Genomic DNA, 22,516 nt, shown 5'->3' on the forward strand with positions numbered 1-22,516 from the left:
ATCGGTCGGTGTCCACGTCAGTAAAATCTGGCCAAAATTGACCGGAAGGACTGAATTGGCACAAAGACAAAAGGTTTAGGACTGAATTAGCATAAATACAAAAGGTTTAGGATTGAATTGGCACTAAAAAAAGGTTTAAGATTAAATTGGCATAAATTCAAAAGGTTTAGAGTTTTTTTGGCACTTTTCCCGGATCTTTCCATTCCCATGCCGAAGTGTGTGGCATGAAGAGTCAAAAAAAGCCTCAGGAGACGGGCCAGAAACGCCCGAAACGCCAGGAACTGGCTCGTAAAGGCGCTTCCTTTTCTTGGGTTCCCATGACGTCCTAGGGTTTTCAATCAATACCCACTATAGTCTTCTCCAATCAGCAGTCACGCCAGTGTAATCAAACAGCTCCTGTCCAAAATCCCATTTGCAGATAGTTGTTGCCGAAATGATTGGTGAAAACTGGGACATCCCAGGTTGACAAAATCTTGTCTCCTTTTTCGTTCTGTTGTCCTGTAATGCGCACTTGCTGAAGGGCAAATGGATCGCCTCCGTCCAAGGCACAGGGAGGTCTTCTCTGGGTTCACAAGTGCCGAGGTAAAGGTGCAATCTTTTTCGTTTTTTCTCTTGCTCGACTTGTTCATTTTATCTGGGTTTGGTTTTGTTAGAAGCTTGAAGAATCATAAACTCTAGACATTGGCTTAGCTCTTCAAAATGTGCTGGAAACTTGTGTGGGGCTTGCTTGGAATGATGTTTGCGTGTGTCTGTGAAGTGAAGGTTCGGTAATGTGGCTAGTTCTGATGTCTGTACTGAGTTTGTCCCTCGTGTTTTCGCGATTTTATGAAACTGCGGGCGCATAAAATAGTCGATTGTTTTTCGGAGAAAGATTTGTGAGCTGATCGTAGGGCTTTTGGGGAAGTGGTTGAGGGGATTATAGTTGAATATTTGACTCGTTTGGAGGTATTGGGCAATAAGTTTTTTTGTTATCGGTGAAAAGCTGGAGAGGAAAGTAATCATTGTATTGACAAGTGATAATTGGAAGTGGGATGGAGAAAGATAACATCTTGAAGTTGAAACCTTTTCATTTCCCTTTAAACATTTTTTTTAAACTTAAAATTTCCATCAAAAGCCAGGTCAGAAGGAGGCCCTTGCTTATTTTTGCATTGGCAATGCAGAGAGCCTGGGAAGGTTGTGAAAGAGAGGAAAAGAGTTCTTTGCTAGGCTAGTTGAGTGTCCTGTGGATGCTTTACCTACGAGGCAGGTGTATACACCCCAGGGGGGATCTTTCGCTCCTTTTAGAAGGACTTAATTGAAGGTCACTGAACATCGTCTGCTATTTTTTTTTTGTTGGGTTTCAGAACGGGTAGGATATTCTTCCCCTGCAATAGAAATCGCTTAGATTGTTTAGTTTTTGCCTTGCTCTTTATGGTTCCCTTCTTGGCTCTTGATATCTCATCTACTACACTGATATTAAGAAGGCTCATTTGTAGTATGAAGTTTAGTCAAATGGAACTTTCAAGGACAGATGTTGAGTGGGGTGGGCAAGAGGCAGATTTAAACTGACTACAGAGTTTAGGATAGAATTGAAATATTTAAAGCTTGGGTACAATCGCAGAAACCATGAAAAACACATCTTTTTATGTAATTAGGGTGTGTTTTATTTGCATTAATATCGACTTTAAGATAGTCCTATGATGCTGATAACCCTTTCAGCAGATCAAGAAACTGGAGAAGTTGCTGGAAAAATCAGGAGAAGAGATATGTAGTAAGGAATTTTGTCAGAAAATTGCAATTAGTTTCAAGTAAGTTTAAGCTCATCTTTTTCTCTATTTGGAAAATTTAATTGAACAGTTTCTTTTTCTCTCAATATGTATGGATGGTTTCCTAAAAATTTCATTCTGCTGCTTCTCATTTAGTAACTAATTTCCTGTCTTGTCCTCTTGTACTCACAGTCGCTCTGCTGGTCGAGCTGGAAAGCCTTTGATAAAGTGGATGGAGGTACTGAGAATTTTCACCTGCACTGTGGGTCTTCAGCTTCTTATCCTCACATCTAATTGTAGATTTGCTGCTCGTGTGTCTCTGTGTTTGTGAACTTGCTAGGTCCAGAGTTGGTTCGAGAAGAGGCAACAAGAGCAACCCAAAGTTATTTTTGCCCGTAATTCTGGCAAGAATGAGTCTGAGACTCCAGCAAATTGCCCTAATGATAAAGCAAATGAAAATTCTCCAATGCCTAAAGGTTCTTATGCTCCTGTTGCATCATTCAAATGTATATATCCTTCAGATAAATTTGAATTTGTGTGATTATTTAGGTGGGTTAATAGACAATCATTTAATGCCGTTCCATGTATCTCCCGCTTATGTGGAAAGAAGATATTCTCTAGCTGAAGCTACCTTGCTCATACTTGGTTATATAGTGTGAATTATAGAAATAACTTAAGTCACCACATAATTCTTTCCTTAACTCTAATGTCAAATTGGAAAAGTTCTTCTAGCAAGGTAAGGATGCTTGGAAGTAGCAATATAAAGTACTAGAATGTGGAAAATGTGGTAATTCAGCTTCGTAACTTAGCATTGTCAAACAGGTTAATATTAACTAAATTCATGAAACGTGTATAAATTTTAAGCGGAAAATGGGTTTTTTCTTACTTTTAGTGGCTTTCAAGGATACCACTTAAACAAATCATAGTTTATCAAGTTTGGGCTGAAAATGTAAATTAATTTGGGAAGTATATACGTGCACAAATGCATCAATCCATCACTCTCCATCTCCATTAGGCATTAAATGTCGCCTCACCCTCCATTACGCATGTTTGTCCACATTCCAAGTCCATCTGTAACTGCCTCTACAAATAAAAATCTTCCAACTCCTATTATATAGGAATAGACTAATGGGTTTCTTTTAATATATATGCAAGCGAATTGATTTTAGAAAAATTGTAATGTCTATCTTGCGCAAAAGGAACAAAGACTATGCGCACTCTGCATTTGCGCAGCTTGTGTGCGGGATCTAGTTATCTCTAAAGCCAGATGCTGAATATACCTTTTGGACCCTAGTTTTATATTTTCCTCTTGCTTGCTAGTGATTACAAGTACAAACAATTTTGTAGTTTTGAAGTTGACTGGTAAGGGAATGATCTTGTTAATAGGAGTGCCTTATTTGTGTTGCTGTTTCAATAGCAGGGCAAAAGATTGCAGACTTATCAGAATTGGAATTTGAGGCCAAGTCATCAAAAGATGGGGCATGGTAATAGCTCAGTCATCTGAAGTAAAGGCTCTATTGCCAACATTTTTGTTTCTTTAATCAGATTGTGAACATTATTTTTTTGAGGTATAAAGGCTCAATGGATAGCTATGCTAAAAGCTCGGATATGTGGTGTGAGCCTAACAGACTCTCATGAACATTATCTGTTGAGGTGTAAAGGCTCAATGGACAGCTATTAGCTAAAAACTCGATTATGTAATGTGAGCCTGACAGTACTCTCTTGACAAGGCTGCTTGTTCATTTAATACCTTGGCCATGAAAGTTGAGCTAATAATCTCCTTGGAGTATAACAGTACTCTGCCTCCTATTATGAAATTTTATGCTGTTTAATCTCACCCTGAAGCAGCCAACTGCTTGATTTGGTGATTATATACTAAATTTCATTTATAACTAATCTTGTGCACATGGAATTTGGGGTTAGATTCAATATTGCTTGTGTTGTATATGTACAAATATATGGAAGTTCCCTTTTCAACTGGAGTATAAGAGTCGCTGAAAGACTTTTCTCCATGCAGGTATGACGTCGATAAGTTTCTTGGCCACAGGTTTCTAGGCTCAGGTGAAGCTGTAAGTGTCTATACAAGAATCTTAACAAACAAGCTGTTTATGTTTTGTCCTACTAGTCGCGTTAATTCATAACAATTTGCCATTTCTTAAAGGAAGTTCTTGTCAGATTTGTTGGGTTTGGGGCTGAGGAGGATGAATGGATTAATGTGAAAAAGAATATTAGACAGCGCTCAGTCCCACTGGAGAATTCGGAATGTCACAAGGTTAAAGTTGGAGACCTTGTCCTCTGCTTCCAGGTGTTTATAGATGCAACCCGTTTATGTTACTCATTTATATTAATTTACTGTCCATATTAAGGCACTTATCTGATCTCTCTTTTTTTTTTTTGTTTCGTTTACAATTTCTTTAACTTCAGGAGAGGAGGGATCAAGCAATTTATTATGATGCTCATGTTGTAGGAATTCAGAGGAGAATGCATGATATTAGGGGCTGTAGGTGCCTCTTCTTGATACAATACGATCATGATAACACCGAGGCGCGTGTACATGACGCTTGACATTCTGCTTCCGTATATGCACCTTTGTCTTTTTTGAGATTGTTGTTATGCTGAAATAGTTTCTCTTTACCAGGAGAGAGTTCACTTGAGGAGATTGTGCTGGACGTCGGCATGACAGATGATTTCATACTTAAACTCTGTTCTCAGGGATCCAGTAGGCTGCTTCTTCTTCTTCTCAGCTTGCTTTCTGTCTATGGTTGCTGGGACATGTTGTTAAGGGTTGAAGGGGCAAATTTTGTTGGTTTGATGGTTCTCTGTTGCCCTTGATGATAGGTTTTTGGTAAATAACATATATAGTAGAGTTTTCAATTTCAGCGGCACTTATATCTGCGAATACATGTGTATTTGCTGTGATGCTGCTTGATACAACTGATTGGGCAGATGTTAATATGCAACTGTGATAAAGCATAGGTTTTGATTCTTGTATGAAAAAGTTTGTGGTGATGGGCTGTCCTTGGAAGGGTTAACCAGCATGAAGTTGGCTATCTTACTCATTTTATGATTGGACTTCATATATGCCGTAGTTTTCCTTCTTCATGACCAAGAACACGAAACCAAAAATATGATGGGCAGACCTTGAGGCGAGATAATCAATGACCCCATTTAAATTAATCTTATATCTTCAAAAGTTGCAATGCTAACATGGTTCTTTTTCATCTTATATATATTGTCAAGCAAGCAAAGTTTTAACCGTCATTGCAAAGATGGGATAACTTCAATAGTAAAATAGCAAGACAGATGGTCTTCCCCAACCACTTGATAATTGAACAAACTGAGTATTCGTATGTGACTCTGCAGTCCCTGAAGTTGGAGCTGAGCCCCTACGGCGAGTGTACATCTATATGCTATCTGGTCGATGGCAAACTTAATGCACGAGGTGCAGTGATCAAAGATTAAATATCCATTCTCAAAGATTTCCTTCATTGCAAAGAAGATAGGATAATAGCAATGTTAAAGTAACGAGAGATGGTCTTGTCCAGGATTCTCTCAAACCGCTTGATCATTCAACTAACTGAGTTATTTTCGTGTCTGACTCTGTAGTACTGAAGTTGGAGATGAGCCCCCACAGTAAGTGGACATCGCTATTGTTTCTGGTCGACGGTGAACTTAAATCAAGCAGTGCAATGATCCCTTGAAACTCCATAGCATGCACTGTGGCCATAGCAGATGGCAGGAACATGTTCATTCATCACGTTGTTGATTTTGTTATAACTATGATTGTAATTTGCGGTTTCTGCAACCAAATCACTGAGGACTATGTACAATGCAGTATGGTATGACCCCCAGAAAAAGAAAATGGTCTCCATTGCAAATTATGCTTGACAATGTCGTGTCTGGACCGCATCTCTCAACATTATTGCTCTGAACTAATAGCAGCCCCAGAATGATGACTATTGTTAGTTGGAAAGCGACCATCTTGTGGTTAGCTCTATTTTCCACAGATTTTTGCTGATCCTTACTTTGTCTGCAGACAAGCGGATGCAAAATCGAGCACTCAGACCCTTACTTCGTCTGCAACTGCTTGGTATACAGAGGAGGGGTCATTCCTCTGCATATATACTTCTCTGATGACAGCTTCTTCCAACCCTGATGTTCCTAAATTTCTCCTCCCGCTGATAGTTTAATGTGTCACTTGAAATGATCCCCAAAACTAAGTTGGTCGACTTTGTTGTTTCTCCCTTGTTGTGATCGAGTATTAGTAGAAAACTAATGCAGAACTTCTCTGCGAAATTCATGAACTTTTGTCTAGTTACATTTATGCATATATAAGGTCAACACTAGGTCAACCTCTGGTGCCAAATGGATGTTTTCGCTGAAGTTACGAATCAAGTCGGGTTCTTTGACTGCTCTGGTTTCCGAAACTCCAACCGTGCAAGACCAACAATCCACAACATTGAATACTAACGTGTACCGAAATTTTTGTCAAGAAATGTTGCGTCTCATGTATAGAAGTTGGTTACCTCTTGGCAGAACTTACCAAATGTAGTCCTAATTTGCATTTTGTTGTTGTTGTTGTTGTTGGTAAGCTTAAAAGGTTTCAGAATCAGTACTAAAACTTTCCTGCAAAAAAGTATGACAAAGAGGGTACAATTAATTCCATACGGTATAAGAGGAAGTGGCTATTATTCAATTCTATACAGGCTTGATCAGTGACTTGTTGAACTTGCTTCCTAAGAAATGGGCAATAGACGGCAAAAAAGGCATGCAGAGCGGTTGTCTCGTTTGCTAAGACGTCCTTGATTGCACGTATATTTGGTAGCTTAAGCAACGGTTCGACCGTAGCAAAGACAAGCAATATAGTAATTCCTTGCCCGCTTCTCCTGCAGAAGATGAGAACAAGTTCTTGGTGAAGCAGAGCTACTGAACCAAATAGATGCTGGTAAAAGGGCCAAACTAATCACCTCGATCATGTTATCATCCGGGAAATTTATGGTCTGAAGTGTCTCTTGCTCTACACTTTCAGTTGCTGGCACTCCTCCTATATTACTAAAGATAAAAGCAACCTCATCCGAAGTGGCCGCGACCGAAGTGATATAATAGCCCTGTTTCCACCTTTCATGAATTCCTTCGGCTGGAAACTGGAAATCTAGCTCTACGGCCTTAAAAGTGTAGCGCAAGAAACCGAATCAGAGCAAAATCTTCCAGTTCCAGACACGTCAAAGGAAAGTCTTGAAGTGAGGAGTTATTGGGCAGTCTCGGAAAAGGAGAAAGAAAGAAGAACCTGGTTGGTAAATCTGGTTCCACTGGACAAAACTACTACCCACTGACTCCCGGCAGTGGCCATGGCGGTGACATGAAAACCTTCTGCCCACATCTTCTTGATCAACTTGAAAGGAAATTTACTGGTAACACGATAAGACTGCCGAATACTCTTCATCCCTATGTGTATATCAAGAAAAACCGGTCAAATGGTAAAGTATAACCTTATTAATTAGTCATCGAAATAGATATTTAGCATTCACGGACCTACATCTGCCTTAGACATTATAACTAAAAATCTGCCGCCATCTGCTCCAGCCACTGCAGTGATGTAGTAGTTCTTCGCCCAAAATTCCCTAATCCAATCCTTCAAATATGGAAATAAGCAGTCAAGATTGTCCCAATAGGTCTAATGCAAAACTTCTTCCCGGTACGTATCATCAGGATTTAACATGCAGCGATTGGGATCTACCATGCATGAAAGTCGAAAGTAAAACCACTCAAAATAGAACCTTGGTAAGGGAGTCGTGTGAAAAAGCACAAAACTGAGCAATGAAGCCGGTGCTATCATCCATTATTACGGTCCATGACTTAGAGCGAGAACTGTAAGCCACACTGGTGACAAACATTCCCTCCTCACTTCCCTTCTCAATGTGTAAGGGCACGTCCTCATCTTCCAAATTAGGGAAATATCTTCAAGAAAGAGGAAGATTATAAATAAACTCAAGGTACCAAAAAAAATAAATAAATCTGAAATGCAAGTCCTCACCTTTGCTTCATGGGTGGATGCACCTGGTAAACACTTATCCATTGTGTTAGTTTCAACCCCATTCGAATTTCCTTTGATGGCTCGCCGACATCATTTAACTGCGCTCGCTTACATGGTACCCGATGCGTGTGTATCACACGAAAGAGAAAGATATGGCTTGATCAGACAACAAGCTTGAATCAGAAATTTTATGAACATCTATTGCTTATCATAGGAATAGGATACTACCTCCTGAGCAACATGAGTGTGCACGGGCCAAATGTATGGATTTTGACCAATGATCCCACGGAAGAGAGAAATGTATCTAGCATAGTTTGGTTCTTCATCGAATGTCAGATTAAGCACAAACGCGGTGAACTGCAGGTAAGGCTCAGGACAAGTGTCACACAGGGTGTCCGGAGGAGTGGCCATCTTTTGATTGCAAACAAGAGCCTTATCCACTCCCTGAAAGAATTGTGGCATTCAAAAGACCGACGCAGGTGCTTGGTTTAAGAACTCTTCTCTGGGTATAGGGAATGAAACCTGATGTCCTTGCCAAGGCAAACGACCGCGGATAAGATAAACGAGCGTGTAAACCAGAGACTCTAGGTCGTTTCTTCTGCTACTTGTTCTACCAAGTTGAGCGTGCACACTTGCAAATCGAATTGTTCCACTGCATCAATTAGTTTTTGGTGCATGGAACAGTAATTACACAGTTAGGGCATGTGATATGTGCAAATGGACATGTTAACACTATTTTGACTGAACCTGAAATCATCTGGAGTTTGGTTGTACTTAACGTGCGAACCAGTGGAGGGATCTTGCCATCTCGTAGCTGCAAGGTCATGAATAAACGATGAGACATGTGCATTTCTCCTTCTCAATCACTAATATCTAGGGCATAAAAGTATTCGTGCAATTGGCAGATACCTAATCCAAGGTCAGTCAGAAACAATTTTTTCTCTTCAGGAGTTCCTGGAGGACCAAGCAAAAAGTTACTTGGTTTTATGTCACCATGGATGTACCTGGCCGGATAAGAAGTGTACATGAGAAACATCACAAAAGCTGAACCTCGCATATATTTCGGATAGTCTGGTCTAGCAAAACCTTAATTGACCGCTCAATAGAGAAAAAACTAAAGAACATGCGGTTGGAATCTAGTCAGCTATTACCCTCTAGAGTGTAGCTTCTCAAGTATAGAGATTGCTTCAACGGAAATACATGCAATTGCTTCCATTGGTGGGCTGAAGTAGTAAGGAAGGAGAAAACTCAGAAGCTGAAAGAGAATCAGATATTGTTTAACAGAACCTGAAAAGTAGACACCGCAAAAGCTGTTAACTTAATGGGGAAATATACGTTGGCAAGTTGTTGACCAAAAGGGCTTGTATACTAGGTCCAAGCAAATCCATGATCTGCATGTACGAAGAAGATCATGGAAAACGTTGCATTGTAGAAGTACAGAATACGAGTCAAAGGGAATGCACATACCATGACATGATAGTCACCTTGTTGTCCCTTGTAATGTACTCGTGGCAGTGGTATGCCATGACTTTCACCCAGATCACTGCACAAAATGCAGAACTCGGATGTGAAATTCAACACCCACATCCAATTTCACATGCAAGATCGTGGCATGGCAAAATCGTTCATGCAATTATTCCAAAGGACTCACTCATAAACTTTCCACTCATGAGGGATGCCGCATTCACATCCTATGTTGTCTTTATGCTCGAATTTTATGGCCACCTGGATAGTGCCGCATTATTTCATGTGAAGTAATGGTGCAAAGGTAACGAATTCATCGAAAAAATTGGAGCTCGAAGCCATACCTCTGCGGCTTCCACACCCGTTTGATCACTTGAAGTTGAAGGACTGATGGCTCGACCGACATAAACATGCCCGAAACTACCCTTTCCCAGTTCTCTTCCTATTCTGTACACTGGAGAATCATCGATCTGAACCTGAGACAATCAAATTATCAGTAGATATTAGGAAGTTGCATGGTGAAACATCGAACTGATCGCATTGTACCTAAAAACTTAACAACTGTTGGTAACATATAATTTGATACAGTGATCCATGGAGTTTTGAATTGGAGCAAAAGTAGTTGATGACAGAAACTAAATTTATGGAACTTGCACGGGGATTTTAGTTATCAATCTGAATTAGATGAAAGTTTCCCTTTTTCTCTTTGGCCGATATAATAGCCAAAGATGACCCACCAAAATCTTTGTCATGACCAAAAAAAAAAAAATCTTTGTCATGTTTCCCCCTTTTGCTCCGTTTAATTTCGCCGAATCAACTCAAAAACAAGAACTGCACTGATTGCTCCCTGGAAATGAATTTCTCAAACCGAAAAGCAAGAACGGTCCAATATTTGCAAACTAACGAACATCGGATTCGACTCGCATTTTTCATTCTGTCTCCATTAAACAACCAATTTTCAAGAACAATCCAAGTAACTGTTCTGGGATTGGAGGAGTCTTCCTTCGGAACTTGTGTTGAAGCCCCTCGTCGGCTTCCCGACTTCGACTTCCAGACTGATCCATAATCTGCCCTCCTAAGCTTTAATCTAAATCTTGCTTGTTCCGAACCGTGTTTTCCCCACCGGTCTCAACCGAGCTCCGATATCGAGGAGATCTTCGTTGGAAGAGAATGGGAAGATCCAAGCAGAATTCTTCCTTTCCAATCTCGTTTCTTCTTTTTCTTGAAGAAGATGCTGCGGGTTCTTGAAGAGAATGAGTAGGCAGCGCGAGGCGAGAGTCTGTTAATTTTTTTGGCGCGAAGAAAGAACTTTGGAAGGCGAGGATATGCCAAAATGCCGTTATTTCGGTTGACGTGTGATTGCTTATGATAATTTATTGGGACATTGCATTAGGGCATCCTCATGTTTTACGCTAATGTCAATTTTCACCCTCTATTTACCAAAATTACCGGTTCGTGCCCCGAGTTATTGGCTACCAATTCGCGTCGCACCGGACATTAGTGACCGTTATGGTTTTTCTTTAGAAATCGCCATTTACCTCCCCTAAAATGTTTAGTTTCAGATATAGAGCGCAAAGCGGTACAATGTGAAAAATAAGAATGATAATTGTTATTTTCCTTTTTCTTAATTGAAATCTACGCGACAGCAAAATGCTTAATCTTGCATAACATAGTCAAATATCCAATTTTTTTCAAAGTTGTAACCTTCATTGCAAAGAAGATAGGATAAAAAACAATGGTAAAGTAACAAGAGAGATGGTCTTGTCAAGCAATGTCTCTCAAACCGCTTGATCATTCAACAGACTGAGTAGTTGAGCCCAGTAATGAAGTTGGAGTTGAGCCCCCACAGCAAGTGGACATCTATATCGTATCTGGTCGACGGCGAGCTTCATGCAAGCAGTATGATCACGTGAAAGTCAATGGCGTGCGCCGTAGCCATAGCAGACCACGGTAACATGTTCATTCATCACACTGTAGTTGCAATAATGATGATCGTAATTTGCGGTCTCTGCAGCCAAATCATTGAGGACTATATACACAGCATCATGGTATGGTCCCGAGAAATGAAATTGTCCCCATTGCAGATTATGCTTACCGACTCGTGTCTGGATGACATCTCGTGACATTATTGCTCTGAACTAAGAGCAGACCTAAAATGATGATTATTGTTTGCCGGAAAGCGACCATCTCGGGTTATCTCTCTCTATTTTCAACAGATTTCTTTTTGCTGATAAGCTTAAATGACACAATGTAGCGAACAAGCAGATAGAAATTCGAGCACTCAGATCCTTACTTTGTCTGCAATTGCTTAGTATTCAGAGAGGGGTCGTTCCTCTGTATATATTACATCTTTGATGCCAGCTCCTTCCAACCCTGATGTTCCTAAATTCCTCCGCCCGCTGACAGTTTAATGTATAGTTTATCACCAACACTAAGCCAGTTGCATTTATGCATATGTAAGGTCAATGCGAGGTCAACCTCTGGTTACAAGGTCGGTGTTTTTGCTGAAGTTACGAATTATGTCGTGGATGTTTGGCTAGTCTGGTTTCTGAAACTGCAATCATACAAGACCAACAATCCATGCGATTGAGTCCCATCGCGTCCTGCAACAATTGTCATGAACTGTTGCGTCTCATGGAGAAAAGTTGTTTACCTCTTGGCAAAATTTACCAAATGTAGGACTCCTTCTCTTGTTTTTTTTTTAAGCTTGAAAAGGTTCAGAATCAATACAAAAAACTTCCTGCACAAAAGTTTGACAAAGATGTTTCAATCAATTCCTTACGGCATTAGAGGAAGTGACTTGTTGAAGTTGCTTCCTATGAAATCGGCAATAGAAGGCAAAAAACGCAAGCGGAGCGGTCGTGTCGCTTCCTAAGAAATCCTTGGTTGCACGGCAATGGTTCGACCATAGCAAAGAGAAGAAATATAGTAATTCCTTGCCTGCTTCTCCTACAGAAGATGAGAAAAAGTGCTTGGTGAAGCAGAGCTAACATGTGACATCTTGAAAAATAGTCCGTTTGGGATTTATAAAATACTGAGTTTTATGAATGTACTCGTAGTTAGTTCTCGCCCGGAACTGATCATTCCTGGGATGCTAACCATTAGGGAAAGGCTAATCGGGGAATTAAATTCGTACGACTAAAGAAAATTCGATCGTGGATTGACTTTCGACCATTAAATCGTCGAGGTGATATTTTGAGCCACTGTTGGCCGATCTAAGGGTAGTCAGGGATCAGTTCGCCACTGTCATAGTAGTGGATCACGGGTGATACCGCTGGACCACGAAATGAATTGACGAAAGATCCTGAACCTATACCGAATGATCGTGCCCCACGGATCTAGTAATTGATCCTCGCGATTTTATTGACAACTGAAGTCGTGACGGTCTGAATAAATTGCACGTGACTCGATTTAGTGTTAGTCACGGGTCGAATAAGCGAATTTCCCCAACAAGCCGCCCGTTAGTTTGAGAAACGCTCGAGTTACGTTTAATAGAATTGAATTATTTAATTCAGCCCAAATCGGACACCGGAAAATTTGGAAGTCACAACGGGACGTTAGGACGACGTTGCGGTTGTAACGTGCAATTTTTGTTGTGCCCGAATCCTTCAGAAAAACTTGATTTTGATGAGAAACGGAGAATCGGACCATTTTACCCTTGAGAATTATCAAAGGGCATGTTTTAAAGGGCAAGGGTATTTTGGTAAATTGCCAAAATATGGTCAAAATTGGATAAGTAGCCCCTGACCCCCCTTTCTCTCTCTCCTCTCTCTTCTTTTCCCCCTTTCGCCGTGAAATTTCTCCCCTTGCCGTGAGCTCCTCCCCCTCCACCGTATACTCTCTCTCTCTCTTTGCCGATCACCGCCGCGCCGCCGCTCGGATCGCCGCCGCGCCGCCGCTCGGATCGCCGCCGTGCCGCGCCGCGCCACCGCCGCGCCGCCTCGCACCCCTCACGCCGCCCCCATCCCGCCGTTCTCTCTCTCTTCCTTTTCGGTCCTCCCTTTGGCCGTGAGCCTTACCGGTCACCGCCCAAGCCGCGCCGTCGCCACCCAAGCCGATCGCCACCACCCGGGAGCCGTACGTCGTCGTCGCCGTTCCCGATTAAGTGCCGCCGTTCCCGATTAAGTGCCGCCGCTTTCCGTTCTAGCCGCGATAGCCTAGAACGCGGGTAAGTCGCGCTCTAAACCCAATTTAGGACGTCGGGTATCGACGGGAGATTTTTGGGCGAAATCTGGTAAAAGTTAGGTGCGGAATTGCATGAATTAGGAGTAGAAATTTTATGGCGGGCCGTGGGATTTAACTCGGGCAATATTTATTGGAAATTCTAAAATAACAGTGGCTGTGGTCTACTGTTCATGGGGCCGTGATGGGCCGATCGGGACGCAAGTTGGATTTTTAGAACCGAGAATTTATGGTGAGAAAGTCCCGTGAAGGACCGGAATCGATTTGGTGTCGTTTGGTGGGAGGAAAATAATGATTTCTGTGTTTAACGTGCGTTTGAAAATAATTAGATTGTGGTGGTGGAATTAAATGTGTGATTGTGCGATTGGTTGAGTTAATTATGTTTGTTGGGTGCACGCTTGGGCCAGATTGTTTTAATTATTAAAATTGGCCGTGCTGAATGCTGAGTGAGCATGGTTTGTGTATAATTATTGCGTGCACGGGTCACGTCCGATTGACCAATTATGTGGCAAGTGATTGTTGCATGTGTGAAAGAATGAAAAATAGTGCGTGGTACGATATGTGAGATTGTGGGAATTGTGCCGTCCTGAGGCGTGTACGTTTACGCGGGACGATGCCCGGTATTACCGGAAGACTGCTAGCCTGAGGCGTGTACTTCAACGCGGGTTATGCAGTAGGTGGTAGGTGTTGAGCCTGAGGCGTGTACGTTTACGCGGGCAAGAAATATGGCCTGAGGCGTGTACGTTTACGCGGGCCTGGAAGTGTTGTGGAAAGAGGTCTCAGTGTACCTGAGGCGTGTACGTTTACGCGGGTCACTGGCGAGGAATGTGGAGGAGATATGATGAAAACGGAACGAGCGCATGACATGAGAATTGTGCATGTTTGCGATTGCATTGATGTGCCTGCTATGTGATTATGTGGTGTAGGTGTGTGATTGTGTTTTGTGAAATTGTCTGGAGGTACGTGATAGCCTAGGTGAGGTTTAGGGGTGAACTTGCTGAGAAGTGTTCTCATGGTTGTTTCAACCAACATTTTCAAAACCCCGACAGGAACCATGAATCCTCCACCGCAGCCACCAGAGCATTTTGGGGTACCCGTGCACTCCGAGTTGGACGTTGCAGAGTTTCCAATGGGAGATGGAATGACCTGGATTAAGTATACTACTACCGTATTTATAGAGGTAGGACTACCTCTTTGGGAGACTCATGTATATACGGCTTGGTTCTTCCGGGATGCTGACGGGGATGAGTTTGGGCCCGTTAGGGGTTTCGATGTTCCGTTTGATTTAGTTGGGGATTTGGACCCAACTGCTGTACCCCCGATAGACGAAGAGTTAACTAGTGTGGATACTAGTTTAGCTAAGTCGGGTTTGCAATCAGCGGCCGCAGCTCAGGGATCTTCAGAGGCTGAGCACGAACCCGAGCCCGAAGCGTCGCAAGCTGAAGACGATCCAATGGACATCAATTTGGAACCGATCCCCGAGGAAGAACCAGAGGAAGCAGAGGATGAGGTAGAACCCGAAGTAAAACCCGAGGACGAACCTGGCGAGTCTGAAGAGCCGGTAGGAGACCCGGAGTATATACTTCCTTTTGAGAAATACATGGATCCCAATTACGTGCCTGAGTATAATTTCTTTGATTTTCTGGCTGAGGAGTATCAGAACGCAGCTCCAGCTGAGTCGGGCGACATCAATCACCCGATTGTGATCGAGGCAGAACCGGAGTCCTCGGAGGAGCAAACTGCTCAGGAGAGTTCGGAGTCAGAAGATGAAGAATCAGACTCAGAATGGACGCCTAGTAAGGGGCATAGGGGTTAGTACAGGGGTTCCTAGTAGGTTTTTGGAAAGTAACATTTTTGGGATAGAAAGTCAGGTCATCGATCTTTTTGGTATATCGATGGTTTGTAGCACGGGGAGCAAGTGTATGCGATGGTGGTAAAATGTGGCGGTTGTAAGTTGTGAATATTTTATAAGTTGGTAATGAAAAGAAATATGTGTATTCTCCCTATTCTCCCCAGTTTTATTTGTCAGGGATTATTTGTTAGTATCCGCTGTGGTTGTAAATCTCTGATGGCGATTTGAGGTCGGCGACATTCCTGGGACGTCGCACAAATCGACCAGGTAAGGGTGTCGCGTGCCCGACGGGGTTCGGGGCGTGACATAACACAACGAATAAAATGCTGGTAAAAGGGCCAAACTAATCACCTTGATCTTACTATCAACAGGAAAACCGAAAGTCAGGAGCGTCTCTTGATCTACACTCGCGGTTGCTGGTACTCCTTCTGGAATACTAATTATAACAGCAACCTTATCCGAAGTGGCCACGACTGAAGTGATGTAATAGCCCTGCTTCGACCTTTCATGAATGCCTTCCTCAGGATACTGAAAGTCTAGCTCTATGGCCTTAAAAGTTTAGTGCAATAAACCGAATCAGAGCAAACTCTTCCGGTTCCAGACACTTCAAAGGAAAATCTTGAAATGAGGAGTAATCGGGTAGTCTCATAAAAGGAGGAGAAGAAACAAGAACCTGGTTAGTAAATCCGGTTCCGTTGGACGAAACTACTGCCCACTGTCTCCTGGAAGTGGCCATGGCGGTGACATGAAAACCTTCTGCCCACTGCTTCTTGATCCAGTTGAAAGGGAATTTGTTAGCAACATGATAAGACTGCTGAACACTCTGGGTCCCTACGTGCATATAAAGAAAAACTGGTAAATGGTAGAGTATGACAGTTACTAAGGAGTCACTGAAACAGAAATCAAGCATTCACGGACAGACCCTTGGACATTACAATTAAAAATCTGCCGTCATCTGCTCCAGCCACTGCAGTGATGTGGTAGTTCTTTGACCAATAGTCCCTAATCCATTCCTTCAAATAAGGAAATAAGCAGTCAAGACAGTACTAATTGAGATCCCACTATAAGAGGTTGATGTATCTGTGTTCCTAATGGGTCTAACACAAAAATTCTTTCGGTTACGTGTTATCAGGATTGTAACATGCAACTATTGGGATCTACTAAAGATGAAAGTCCAAAGTAAAGCCGCTCAAATAAAACCTCGGGAAGAGAACGGTGTGAAAAACCATAAATTCTTTGAGCAGTGTAGCCGGCTCTATCATCCATTATTAAGACCCATGACTTTGAGTCAGGATTGTAAGCCACACTGGTGACATACGGTCCCTTCACATGTCCCATCTGAAAGTGTGAGGAGAGGTTGGCGTCGGCCAAATTAGAGAAATATCTGCGAGAAGGAGGAAGATTATCAATAAACTCAAGGTACCCCAGAAAAACTATATAAATCTGAAATGCAAGTCCTTACCTTTGCTTCATGGGTGGATGCCCGTCGTAAACGCTTATCCATTGTGGTACTTTCAACCCCATCCGTATTTTCTTTGATGGGTCGTCGTCGTCGTTTAACCGCGCTCGCTTACATGGTACCTGATATGTGCATATCACATGAAGAGAAGGACATGGCTCAATTACAGTACGAGCTCAAATGGGAAATTTCATTGACGCCTATTGCTTTTTACTGGAATAGGATACTACCTCTTGAGTGAAATCGATGTGCACGGGCCAAACGTATGGATTTTCACGAATAATCCATTGGAAGAGAGAAATATATCTAGCATAGTTTGGATCTTCATCGAATTTCAGATTAAGCACAAACGTGGTGAACTGCAGGTAAGGCTTGGGACAAGTGTAACACAAGGAGTATGGAGGAGTGGCCATCTTTCGCTTGCAAACAAGGAAAGCTTTATCCTCTCCCTGAAAAAACTGTGGTGATCAAAAGACCGATACAGGTGTATGGTTCAAGAAATCTTCTCTGGGTATAGGGAATGAAACCTGATCACTTTGCCAGGGCAAATGACCGCGGATAAGATAAACAAGCATGTAAACCAGAGACTCTAGGTCATTTCTTCTGCTACTCGTTCTACCAAGTTGAGTGTGCACACTTGCAAATGGAATTGTTCCTCTGCAACGAATTGTTTTTTTGTGGTGCATGGAACAGTAATTACACAATTAGGGCATGTGATATGTGCAAATGAAGATGTTAACATTATTTTGACTGAACCTGAAATCATCTGGAGTTTGGTTGTACTTAACGTGCGAACCGGTGGAGGGATCTTGCCATCTTGTAGCTGCAAGGTCATGAATAAACGATGAGACATGTGCATTTCTCCTTCTCAATCACTAATATATAGGGCATAAAAGTATTTGTGCAATTGGCAGATACCTAATCCAAGGTCAGTCAGAAACAATCTTTTCTCTTCGGGAGTCCCCGGAGGACCAAGCAAAAAGTTACCTGGTTTTACGTCACCATGGATGTATCTGCCCGAATAAGAAGCATGCATGAGAAACATCACAAAAGTTGAACCTAGCATATATTTACGATAGTCTGGTCTACCAAAACTTTGATTTGACCTTTCGATAAAGAAAATTCTAACAAACATGCGGTTGGAAGCTAGTCAGCTATTACCCTCTAGAGTGCAACTTCTCAAGTATAGAGATAGCTTCAACGGCAATACATGCAATTGCTTCCAATGGCAAGCTGAAGTAGCAAAGAAAGAGCTAATATCAAAAGCTGACAAAAGAATCCAAGATTTTTTAAGAAAACCTGAAGAGCAGACACAGTAAAAGCTGTTAACTTCATGGGGAAATATACTTTGGGATAACGTTGTCCAAAGTGGCTTGTAAACTAGGTCCAAGCATATCCATGATCTGCATATATGGAGAAGATCATTGAAAGCTCTGCATTCTAATAGAATAAAGTCCGGGTTGAAGGGGATGCACATACCATGACATGATAATCACCTTGTTGCCCCCTGTAATGTACTTGTGGCAGTGGTATGCCATGACCTTCGCCCAGATCACTGTGCAATATGCAGAACGCAGATGCAAAATTCAGCGACCTAATCCAATTTCATGTGCAAGAGCACGATATAGCAAAATTGTACATACAATAATACTATAGGACTCACTCATAAACTTTCCACTCAGTAGGGATGCCACCTTCACGTCCTTTGCCGTGTTTATGCTGGAGTTTTATGGCAACCTAGATAGTGTTGCATTAAATCATGTAAAGTAACAGTGCCGATGTAATGAATTATCTGAAAAGGATAAAATGAGAGCCATACCTCTGCTGCTTCCAAACCAGTTTGATCACATGAAGTTGAAGGGCTGATGGCTCGACCCACATAAACTTCCCCGAAGCTTCCCTTTCCCAGTTTTCTTTCTATTCTGTACACCGGAGAATCATCAATCTGAACCTGAGACAATCAAATTTTCAGTACATATTTGGAACTTGCATGGTGAATTACTGAACTGACTGCATAGTACCCAAAAGCTTCATAACATATAATCTGACAGACGAAAATTTCCCCTTTTTCTCTTCAGCTAATAAAATAGCCGAAGACGACCCACCAAAATCTCTTGTTTGACCCTTTTGCTCTGTTTAATTTTGCTGAACAAACACAAAAATAAGAACGACACTGATTGTTCCTTGGAATTGAATTTTCTCAAACCTCAAAGCAAGAATAGCCCAAAGTTTGTGAACTATTGAACATGGGATTTGACTTGCATCTTCACACTTTTTCCTACTAAACCAACCCATTTCCAAGAACAAATGGAAGTACCTGTTCTGGGATTGGAGGAGTGTTGCCTTTACGGCTTCGACTCCTGGACCGATCCATAGCTACCCTCCCAGCTTTAAGCCAATCTCGAGACGAGGTTCTGAACTGTGCCGTCTCCACCGGTGTCGGCCTGAGTTGATAAGGAGGAGATCTTCTTTTGAAGAGGAAGGCACGGATCAAGCAGAGTTATTCCTTTCAGTTCTTGTTTCTTTTGAATGAGTGGGCAGCGCGCGGTTGAGTTTGTTAGAGTTGTTAGTTTTGGCGCCAAGAAGAACTTTTGAAAGCGAAGGCATGCAAAAATGCCGTTAGTTCGGTTGACGCCTGAATGCTTATTATAATAGAATGGGGAAATACAGGAGGGCGTCCCCACTGAAAATGACCGGTTTGCCCTGAACTATGGCTACCAATTTGCATGGTTTTACTTAGAAATTGCCATTTACCTCCCCAAAATTGTTATTCCAAATTCCCGTACCCATAGAAAATTCCCAAAACAACCCTAGCTTTAACTCCGGCCGTAACTACTGGGGTGTGTCTTAGGGCCCGTTTGGTAATGTGCCAAACAGTGAAAATTTCTGTTCTTTTGTTCCCAGAAATAGTTTGGGAACAGAAATGCGTTTGGTAAACTTTTTATTCCCGGGTACATTTTTGCAAATATTTGTGCCGAGAAACAGTTTTGAAAGAGAAACAAGAAGTAAAAAAAAGTTGCTTCTTGTTTCTCGGCACAATTTTGAGAATCAGTTTTTTTTTCTTTTTTTTTCTTTTCTTCTTTTTGTGTTGCTCTTCTTGGGTTGTGGCCGGTCGGCCCAGGGCCGGCAAGGGTGTCACGGCCCTCGCCGGCCGCCGGCGGAGGCGAGGACGAGGGCTGGACCCTCACCGCCTGGGCGAGGCGGCTCGCCGTCGGTCATGGCGAGGTCGGCCTCGCCCAGATCTGGCGAGGCCGAGCCTCGCCGTCGCGACCCACGGCGAGGTCGACTTCGCCGTGGGTCGTGACGGCGAGGCTCGGCCTCTCCAGATTTGGGCGAGGCCGACCTACCGTGGTCGCGACGGCTCGCCCAGATCCGGCGAGGCCGAGCCTCGCCGTGGGTTGCGACGGCGAGGCTCGGCCTCGCCAGATTTGGGCAAGGCCGACCTCGCCGTGGGTCGCGACGGCCTCGCCCGGATACGGCGAGGCTCGTCGCGACCCACGGCGAGGTTCGGCCTTGCCGACCGGACGAGGCCGAGCCTCGCCATGGGTCGCGACGGCGAGGCTCGGCCTCGCCCGATCCGGGCGAGGCCGACCTCGCCATGACCAACGGCGAGCCGCCTTGCCCAGGCGGCGAGGGTCCAGCCCTCGCCCTCACCGGCAGGGGGGACCCTCGCCTCCGCCGGCGGCCGGCGAGGGCCGTGACGCCCTGGCCGGCCATGGCCTGGGTAAAAAGAAAAAAAAAATAAAACAATTCAAAATATTATTAAAATATTATTAATAAAAAGAAATTTGTGTGTAGTTACCAAACGCATTTATGTTCTTTTCTATTCCAGGAATAGAAATTTTGGATAGTTTACCAAACGCCTTCAAATGCATAGAAATTGTTTCCGGGCACAGAATAAAAAAAAATCATTTCTGTTCAGAAATAGTTCCCGGGCACAGAATGGTTGTCATGCGCACCCTTAGTGGCCACCCTTTCTACTTTGGAGGGGGGAGGTGACAAGTTCGATTTCCCACTTTCTCGGGATGGTTAAAGGTTAGGACGTTTAGTTTCAGATGTGATTTTCGACTTCACGCTCTGCAAAGAGACAGGGCAAATCACTGTCCTCACTGAGATGCTGATCATCTCTCTCTCTCTCCACATGACCAAGACAGCCACGGAAGGTCGTCCATGGTGTCTTCGCATGAGTGACCTTCGGGTCGTCAACGTTCATGACGGTGGGATTTTGAGGAACCACATTACTCAATTTGATGCAGAAATTGGAAAGAAGGGCAATCGAGTCGTTTTACCAAGATGCTCACGTCTCAGGAATTCAGAGGAGGATGCATGATATTGGGGGCCCGACGCGCGTGTTCATGATGCTTGACATTCTGCTTCTGTATTTCAGCTCAGTTATTACGCACCTTCCTCCCTTTTCCGGATCATTGTTATGCCGCAATAGCATCTTTAATGCCAGGAGAGAGTTCGCATGAGGAGATTGTGCTGGAGGTTGACATGACAGATGATCTCATGCTCAAACTTTGCTTCTTCTTCCCAGCTTGCTTTTCTGTCTAGGGCTGTTGTAGGACAAGTTATTTAAGGGTGAAGGGGCGAACTTATCTGACTCAGAAGTTGGAGCCAAGCCTCCACAGCAAGTGAATTTCTATATTTTATCTGGTCAAGGCAAACTTCAAACGAAAGTCCATAGCATGCACCGTCCATAGCAGACGACAGTAACATGTTCATCCATCACGTTGTAGTTATAATAATTATGATCATAATTCAAGGTCTCGGCAGCCAAATATTGAGGACTATATACATGGCAGTATGTTATGGCTCCCAGAAACAAAATTGTTCTCCGTTGCAGATTAGCTCACCGACATTGTGTCTGGTCCGCATCTTGCAACATTATTGCTATAAATTAAGAGCAGCCATAAACCGATAAGTATTGTTTGTCGGAAGGCAACCATCTTGGGTCATCTCTCTCTCTCTCTCTCTCTCTCTCTCTCTTTGTTTTAAACAGATTTTTGCTGATTTAGCTTAAACAACTAATGTAGCAAACAAGCAGATACAAAATCGAGCACTCAGATCCTATCTTTGTCTGCAATTTTCTTGGTATTCAGAGAAGGGGTCGTTCCTTTCTGTGTATACTTCTTTGATGACAGGTCCATCCAACGCTAATGTTCCTAAATTGCTCCTCCCCTGACAGTTTAATGCATCACTTGAAATGATCACCAACACTAAGCCGGTTGACTTTGTTTTTTTCGCCCTTGTTGTGATCACCATATTAGTTGAAAAATGATTTGGCTCAGCATGTTCTATTCGATATAGGTAGGAGAGATGATCATCTCATGGCTATTGAGTACGAATCAAATCAGATGTTTCTCGAGCCAGACGGAGATTGGCCCTTGAGTGCAAAGGCAGAAGGGAGCTTGACTGCATGCGGGGAAATTCATGAAATTTTGTCTAGTTGCATTTATGCATATCTAATGTCAACCCTAGGTCAACCTCTGGTACAAAGTCGATGTTTTCGCTGAAGTTAAGATTCACTGAAGTTACGAATTCTGTTGCAGTTCTTTGGCTGGTCGGGCTTCTGAAAATCAAATTGTACAGGGCCAACAGTCGACAATATCAAGTCCTAACGCGTACTGAAAATTTTGTCAAGAAATGTGGTGTCTCGTGGAGAAAAGTTGGTTACCACTTGGCAAAATTTACCAAATGTAGGCCTAACCCTATGTTGTTGTTGTTGTTAAGCTTGAAAGTTTCAGAATCAATACAAAATTTTCCTGCACAAAAAGTAT

General features: G+C 42.9%; 3 protein-coding genes across 6 annotated transcripts; 1 reads left to right on the top strand and 2 right to left on the bottom strand.

Moving 5' to 3' along the window:
• Positions 1 to 197: 197 nt before the first annotated feature.
• Positions 198 to 21,259, top strand: LOC115674434 (protein SAWADEE HOMEODOMAIN HOMOLOG 1-like). Of its 4 annotated transcripts, none has more exons than XM_056311019.1 (9): positions 199 to 588; positions 1,702 to 1,787; positions 1,938 to 1,983; positions 2,086 to 2,221; positions 3,163 to 3,229; positions 3,763 to 3,814; positions 3,907 to 4,050; positions 4,170 to 4,289; positions 21,193 to 21,259. In XM_056311019.1, exons 1-9 carry the CDS (start codon positions 526 to 528, stop codon positions 21,232 to 21,234), a joined length of 756 nt encoding a protein of 251 aa, XP_056166994.1. In that variant the 5' UTR covers positions 199 to 525; the 3' UTR covers positions 21,235 to 21,259. The 4 variants fall into 4 exon arrangements, with proteins under 4 accessions (XP_056166997.1, XP_056166994.1, XP_056166995.1 ...); XM_056311020.1 differs by having other exon boundaries at positions 200 to 588; positions 3,166 to 3,229; XM_056311021.1 differs by having other exon boundaries at positions 200 to 582.
• On the bottom strand, positions 6,572 to 11,135 carry LOC115674484 (casein kinase 1-like protein HD16). Its single transcript, XM_056310562.1, has 15 exons — positions 11,028 to 11,135; positions 9,588 to 9,719; positions 9,431 to 9,504; positions 9,247 to 9,322; positions 9,115 to 9,170; positions 8,931 to 9,002; positions 8,689 to 8,783; positions 8,527 to 8,593; positions 8,302 to 8,431; positions 8,003 to 8,223; positions 7,780 to 7,905; positions 7,523 to 7,703; positions 7,278 to 7,377; positions 7,033 to 7,190; positions 6,572 to 6,910 (listed from the first exon to the last, which is right to left on the bottom strand). The coding sequence occupies exons 1-15, from the start codon at positions 11,133 to 11,135 to the stop codon at positions 6,572 to 6,574; spliced, it is 1,935 nt and encodes a 644-aa protein (XP_056166537.1).
• On the bottom strand, positions 15,114 to 19,110 carry LOC115666611 (casein kinase 1-like protein HD16). Its single transcript, XM_030588312.2, has 16 exons — positions 19,054 to 19,110; positions 18,556 to 18,687; positions 18,400 to 18,473; positions 18,216 to 18,291; positions 18,084 to 18,139; positions 17,898 to 17,969; positions 17,655 to 17,749; positions 17,493 to 17,559; positions 17,264 to 17,393; positions 16,962 to 17,185; positions 16,740 to 16,865; positions 16,478 to 16,661; positions 16,200 to 16,290; positions 15,951 to 16,108; positions 15,629 to 15,826; positions 15,114 to 15,164 (listed from the first exon to the last, which is right to left on the bottom strand). Exons 1-16 carry the CDS (start codon positions 19,108 to 19,110, stop codon positions 15,114 to 15,116), a joined length of 1,791 nt encoding a protein of 596 aa, XP_030444172.2.
• Positions 21,260 to 22,516: the final 1,257 nt, after the last annotated feature.

The sequence above is a fragment of the Syzygium oleosum genome, unplaced genomic scaffold (genome assembly GCF_021117445.2).
Source record: "Syzygium oleosum isolate NSW1041296 unplaced genomic scaffold, Sole_v2.1 Sole_v2.04, whole genome shotgun sequence".
NCBI lineage: Eukaryota > Viridiplantae > Streptophyta > Magnoliopsida > Myrtales > Myrtaceae > Syzygium > Syzygium oleosum.

What these genes read in the sequence shown, in the direction of transcription:
- LOC115674434 (XM_056311019.1), top strand. Translation starts at nt 526, where the DNA reads ATGGATCGCCTCCGTCCAAGGCACAGGGAGGTCTTCTCTGGGTTCACA. An exon ending in TCACAAGTGCCGAGGTAAAG is followed by an intron (nt 589 to 1,701) that starts GTGCAATCTTTT and finishes CCCTTTCAGCAG; the next exon opens with ATCAAGAAACTGGAGAAGTT. An exon ending in CTTTGATAAAGTGGATGGAG is followed by an intron (nt 1,984 to 2,085) that starts GTACTGAGAATT and finishes TGAACTTGCTAG; the next exon opens with GTCCAGAGTTGGTTCGAGAA.
- LOC115674484 (XM_056310562.1), bottom strand. Translation starts at nt 11,135, where the DNA reads ATGAAGCTCGCCGTCGACCAGATACGATATAGATGTCCACTTGCTGTG. An exon ending in CATCCACCCATGAAGCAAAG is followed by an intron (nt 7,704 to 7,779) that starts GTGAGGACTTGC and finishes TCTTTCTTGAAG; the next exon opens with ATATTTCCCTAATTTGGAAG. An exon ending in GAACCAGATTTACCAACCAG is followed by an intron (nt 6,911 to 7,032) that starts GTTCTTCTTTCT and finishes TACACTTTTAAG; the next exon opens with GCCGTAGAGCTAGATTTCCA.
- LOC115666611 (XM_030588312.2), bottom strand. Translation starts at nt 19,110, where the DNA reads ATGGATCGGTCCAGGAGTCGAAGCCGTAAAGGCAACACTCCTCCAATC. An exon ending in CTCCTCCAATCCCAGAACAG is followed by an intron (nt 18,688 to 19,053) that starts GTACTTCCATTT and finishes TGATTGTCTCAG; the next exon opens with GTTCAGATTGATGATTCTCC. An exon ending in GAACCGGATTTACTAACCAG is followed by an intron (nt 15,827 to 15,950) that starts GTTCTTGTTTCT and finishes TAAACTTTTAAG; the next exon opens with GCCATAGAGCTAGACTTTCA.